The sequence below is a fragment of the Hylobates moloch genome, unplaced genomic scaffold, assembly GCF_009828535.3.
Source record: "Hylobates moloch isolate HMO894 unplaced genomic scaffold, HMol_V3 SCAFFOLD_4, whole genome shotgun sequence".
Taxonomy (NCBI): domain Eukaryota; kingdom Metazoa; phylum Chordata; class Mammalia; order Primates; family Hylobatidae; genus Hylobates; species Hylobates moloch.
Window position 1 is genome coordinate 32,706,519 of NW_026652279.1, and position 5,992 is coordinate 32,712,510.

General features: G+C 61.5%; 1 protein-coding gene across 1 annotated transcript; it reads left to right on the forward strand.

Annotated features, from left to right (window-relative positions):
- The first annotated feature begins 3,696 nt into the window (after positions 1-3,696).
- Positions 3,697-5,214, forward strand: LOC116466787 (histone H1.10). The gene has a single exon (XM_032149840.2). It carries the CDS (start codon positions 4,081-4,083, stop codon positions 4,720-4,722), a length of 642 nt encoding a protein of 213 aa, XP_032005731.1. The 5' UTR covers positions 3,697-4,080; the 3' UTR covers positions 4,723-5,214.
- Positions 5,215-5,992: the final 778 nt, after the last annotated feature.

Sequence of the window (5,992 nt, forward strand, 5' to 3'; positions counted from 1 at the left end):
GGCAAAAGTTTGGGAGGAGCAGGGTCTGTGTTAGCCACACCCAGACTCCAGGTGAGGGTGGCAGGAGGAGCGGATGCTGGGGTCTGCACGGGAGAGAGGCTGACTTTAGTCTAGAGAAATGAACCGCATCATCAGGGTACTGGTGGTGTTTGCAGCCCCAGGACTGAACAATCCCAGAGATGAGGAGGGAGACAGCCCAGCAACCACAGAGCCTCTTCCAGATTCCGCCCCCAGAAACCCCACTGCTCACAAGCCAGAGCCTCCTCCAGACTGGCCAGGCCCAGGGAAGGGCTCGACTCAGGTGCTGGGCACATGGTCTTGCCCTGGTCTCTGCTAGGCCCTGGCCACTTCCAGAAGCTCCTTTTCTCATATTTGCCCATTTTTTTTGGTTGAGGACGTGGGACCTTCCCCACCTGCGGTTTCCTTGGTGGGGTAATGCAGGAGGGATAACCAGGAGCGTGGGGGTAAGAGGCACCCTGAAGGCTGCAAGACCCCAGCCTGAGTCCTGGTCTCCTCCTGGCTAACCCCATCCTCAAGCCTCAGTTGCCTCTACCACATCATGAGGGCAAGTAGAAGATCCCACTTAGTCTATGCCAGCTCCCAAAGTCTAGAATTAGTCTTCTGAGCCCTGGGCCACAAGCAGCCTCCATCTTGACAAAAGCCCCCCTCCCCTCACAGGCTGAGGAGCCAGCCCCTAGCCCGCGTGCCCACCGAGGCTGGCGTGGGGTCTGAGCTGCATCCTCCGTGTCCTCCCCCTGGGACTGGACAGCACTGCCCTGCCCACAGGGCTCCAGCCCTGTGCTGACTGCTTCTCCCCTGCAGTCCCAGCCAGGTCCCCTGGGGCATAGTGGCTGCGAGCCTGGCCGCTCTCCTCAGCGCCCGGACTGCGGCTCTACTTTGTGAGTAGCTGTACTGGCAGCGGTGCCCAGCCCTCCTCTCTCACATCTCCTCTCCTCAGATGTCATGAAGGAGGCCACACCTGGGTCCCGCCTTCTTCCCTGACCCTGTCCCTCTGTCTCCACTAGAACATCTTCCCTTCCCCCAGCACAGATGACCCAGGAGTGTCCCTGGCCCAGCCTGTGGCTGCAGCCAGCTCCAGAGTGGCATGTCCAGCATGCCACTCCTCCCCCCGCAGTGGCTGCACAAAAGGCCAGGCGATGGCCCTGTTGCCCATGGCTGGGACTCCTTCAGGGGTATCACTTCTGCTCACCCTTTGACTTTTCAAAAGACCCAAGCTCAAGCCCCTTGTATTAGTCCATTCTCACAAAGCCATAAAGAACTACCTGAGACTGGGTAATTTACAAAGATAAGAGGTTTAATTGGCTCACGGTTCCGCAGGCTGTACAGGAAGCACAGGGCATCTACTTCTTGGGAGGCCTCAGGGAGCTTTCACCCATGGCGAAAGGTGAAGTGGAGCAGGTGTCCTACATGGCAGGGGCGGGATCAAGAGAGGGAGTCAGGGGAGGTGCAACATGCTTTCAAACAACCAGATCCCATGATAGCTCGCCATCATGAGGACATCACCAAGGCAATGGTGCTAAACCATTAGAATCCACTCCCATGATTTGATCACCTCCCACCAGGACCCACCTCCAACACTGAGGATTAAAACTGAACCTAAAATTTGGGTGGGAACACAGATCCAAATCTTATCACCCACTCTGGGTCATGGCCGGGCTGTCTCCCCTCCACCTGGTTCCAGGGCCGGCTCTTTGGGGTTTCCTGCTCCCATCCCATCTCTGTACACCGCGGTCACTCCAGCTGTGGCCGCCACGTTCCTCTCCCCAGAGTCCCCTCTGCACATCCTCAGAGGGCTCCTGGTCCTGAGCACCCTGATCAGTGGGCCCAGCACACACAGCTGGCTGCTCCTCTCACTTCCTCCATGCAGCCAGCCTGGCCTGGAAACAGCTGTGCAGTTTCCGCAGGCTCAGCTGGGTGGTGCTTTCAGAAACCCGTCCCCATTCTCTGTCAGGAAATTCACATGGTCCTTTTTCAAGGAGGTGGAGGCCTCAGGCCCTCAAGGTTGTCCTGTGCCCTGGAGACAGTCTACTCAGCCAGTCCTTCCTGGGAAAGGAGCCCATCCTCCTCTGCAGGGACCTGGGCTGCAATCTCTCTTCTCACTTTTCTCAGGGTACCCAGTGCTCTGGGGGGCAAAGGCTGTTTCCTGGCTCCATGCCCCTGCCAGCCTCCTCCCAAAAAAACCCATCCAGGCTCACCGTTTCCTCCTAGACATAATTTCTTCCTCTCTGGGGTTTATTCCCTTGTCAGGGTGACAAAATGGGGTGTGTGTGTGTGTGTGTGCGTGTGTGTGTGTGTGTGTGTGTGTGAAAGGGATGAGCTGGAGAAGAGGGGAGGCGCTGCCAGCCCTCACCCAGAGAAGCTTGCTTGGGCCCAAGGCCACAAATGCACCCACCCACGCCCTTTACAGGGCCTCTTACTCTATCCACCTGTAAATGTGCCTGTCTCTCACTCTGGGAACCCCAATTCGCCAGCGTCCTGTCCCCCCTCACCCCTCCATCGCTTTTCTATGCTGGGCCGCTGGAGATTGTCTCCTGCCTGCATCCCTGCCACACCCCAGCCCCAGCCCCACTCCTGTGCCCTACATCGCCTACCCCCAAAGGGATCCCCTCTCCTACCCGAGCATCTTACCCTGGCCTCAGCTTCCCCAAGTGGAGGCTGCACCGGCTTCAACAAAAACTGTCCTGTGCCTCCTCTGCACCCCCAATACTGGAATCAGCAGAGATCGGGCCGCCAGGCTTGCACAAGCCCCCCGGGGAGGGTGGGGCCCGGGACCCTCTCCAGGACATGGTCTCCTTTGCTGTGTTCCCGCCATCATTTCCCTGTGCACGGGAGAGGGGGAGGGGTGCGCCCAGGAACTAAGAGCGAATCCCTTCCCCATCCTCTCACAGGAACTCCTCTGGGTGTCACAGCCTCACCCCCGCCCACCCTGGAGCCCTCATTTGGCTTTGGGGGGACCGGCGGCAGCTACTTGTGGATCACAAAATGAGGCCCTGGGAACATCAGCGGCAACGCGGTGGGGGGAGCGGCGAGGCAGTGTCCCCAGAGAGGCCCTGCCGTAGTCCTCCATTCCCTGGGTTGTGCCTAGGCTCCCAGAGGCACAACCAGACCCCGGGGTGCAGCTGGAGAGTGCCTCCCATCCACTATCCCCTTTGGATGGGGCGGAAAACCCCCGAGGATGTCCTAGCGCAGTTCACGTTGCCCCAGCCGACCACGTGAGGGCGCGCCCTGTGTTAGTTTGGACAAATTAAAGCTCCTCTTGCGGGCAGGCCTGGAGCCCCCCGGGCCGGACCAGGGCTCGGGTGCCTGTGGCGTTCTCTGGGCTGCCGGCCGCCAAGCTCCCGGCCGTGGGGCCTCCTCTGGGGCCCGCGCTATTGGCCTCCAAACGAGGTGCCCCCCTCCTCTCGCGCTCCCGCAGCCTAGGGTGCACCTCTCCGTTCGCCTTTGCTGAGCCCTTCCAGGACGCAAGCCGCCTCTCCACTGCGCCGGGAGCTCAGGCCCTGTCCGGGGCGCCTCGCTGCGGGCGCGGCGGCGCTGGAGAGGCGCGGTCCGAGAAACCAGCGGCCGGAGAAGGGGCTCCAAGAAGCACAAGTTGGCGCTGGCCCCGGACCAGGCTGTTGTTGTTCTCAACGTGGTCCGCCATGAAGCTATAAAAAGCCGAGAGAAGCGCCCTCCCGCCAGAGCGCAGCGCGCACGCCCAGCGAGTTCCAGAGGCGCCAGTGGAAGCTGCGGCGGCGGCGTCTCGCTTTCGGCGGGATTTCTCTGCGCTCCGACCCGGCCTAGATCTGCATCCCCAGCTCCAGCTGCCGACTCGGACTCGGTCTCTGACCCCAACTCGGTCCCCTAGCCCGGGCCCGGCTCCAGGCCCCCCAACCCTCGCTCCGGCCCGGCCCGGCCCCCACCCCAGCCCTGCCGCCCGGCCCCAGGCCTGGCCGCGGCCGCTCCCGCCTGGAGCCGCCGCGCGCCCCTAGCCCCCCTGCACCCCCTCGGCCCCTCGCCTTCCTCTTCCCGGCGCGGCCCCCCGGCTTCCGCGCGCCGCCCGCCACCAACCCTCTTGCTACCATGTCCGTGGAGCTCGAGGAGGCCCTGCCAGTGACGACCGCCGAGGGGATGGCCAAGAAGGTGACCAAGGCTGGCGGCTCGGCGGCGTTGTCCCCATCTAAGAAGAGGAAGAATAGCAAGAAGAAGAACCAGCCGGGCAAATACAGCCAGCTGGTGGTGGAGACCATCCGTAGGCTGGGTGAGCGCAACGGCTCGTCGCTGGCCAAGATCTACACCGAGGCCAAGAAGGTTCCGTGGTTCGACCAGCAGAATGGGCGCACCTACCTCAAGTACTCGATCAAGGCGCTGGTGCAGAACGACACGCTTCTGCAGGTGAAGGGCACCGGCGCCAACGGTTCCTTCAAGCTCAACCGCAAGAAGCTGGAGGGCGGCGGGGAGCGGCGCGGAGCCCCGGCGGCCGCCACCGCCCCGGCTCCCACAGCACACAAAGCGAAGAAGGCAGCCCCTGGCGCGGCCGGCTCCCGGCGCGCGGACAAGAAGCCCGCCAGGGGCCAGAAGCCGGAACAGCGCTCGCACAAGAAGGGCGCTGCCGCCAAGAAGGACAAAGGCGGCAAGGCCAAGAAGACGGCGGCCGCCGGGGGCAAGAAGGTGAAGAAGGCGGCCAAGCCCAGCGTCCCCAAAGTGCCCAAGGGCCGCAAGTGAGCGTGTCGGCCGGTCAGAGCGGCCGGCGTGGGCATTTCGGTGTTTTTGTTTTTCTACCCCAAGTGACGTAGATTTTGTACGGCTCGCCCCGGCCGGGGCCGCGGGGCCTGGTCTGAGCCTCAGGGAGGGGCCCCGGGTCCTCTCCGTCTTTCCCCTCCCCCAACGATGTAGCGTTTTTCGTTGTTTGCTTAAGGTTTTTGAAACAGCCCTGGCGACGCCTCTATTGGCTCTCGGCCTTGGCAACGGCCGTCGTCATGGTTACTGGCCCCTAGGCGCCGATGGCCGAGGCCGCGCCTGCCCACCGGGCGGGGGCCGCTGGTTGGCCGGGCCCAGGCGCGCGGGGACGCGGAGGCCGCGCATCCTTTCCCGGCTCCCCACCCTCCCTGCCTTTGGGTGCGCCACAAACAATCGCTCCGGGCTCAGGGCTGCGTGGCTCTTCCCTTCATTCCATGGGCCTTTCTTTGGGCACAATAAAGCGTTTAAACCTTTCAACCTCTCTCGTTTAATCTGAGTGGAATAGGGATGGGTGCCTTCGGCACTCGGGGTTGGATGGCGGGCCCCTCAGGTCCTTATACCCCAGATCTGTTGGCCAGGGTGTAAGCCTGGAGCCAGGGGCCTTCAGCAAGAGGTGGGAATTGCTGGCTTGGGACGAACTTAAAGTATCTGGGACAGGGAGATAGACAGGATCGGTCCCTTAGGAGGGATGGGTCTATCTGCCCCCACAGGGGGTCCATCGGCCATTGCGGGGAGCGGGATATGGGGAGAGGAGGAGGGGGGATTAATGGGTTTTCAGGATTAATGGTCAGGGACCTAAACTTGGCCTCCAGAGAGGTAGTTCTTACAAAGTCACACCAGACTGGCCTGTAAGCTTAGTCATTCTGACTCCAGCGAGGGTTAGAGTGAGATGTGACCGGGACGAAGTGTGGTGGCCAGAGAGTGGAGTTCCCGACCACAACCCAAAGTGTGGTCTCAAAAGGGTATATGCCGTCTCTGAGCCTATTGGTTAAGCTGGGGTGCAAACGGGACCCAAAGGATTGCTGGGAAAATTAGTAGGAGCAGAAGCATCTCCAGCCCTGGGACATTCTGGTATCCAGCATATGGGATAGTTGTCTGTCCAGTTAGTTGGGCAGTAGGCCAAGGTCTATTCTGACAGATGTCCCTAAAAATGGACAACTGCAAAACAGGCCCCCAAGGGCAGTGGGAAACAGGGAAGCTTCTAAAACAGTGGGTATATACTCATACCAGCGTGAGTGACTCTGGGCTGGGATTA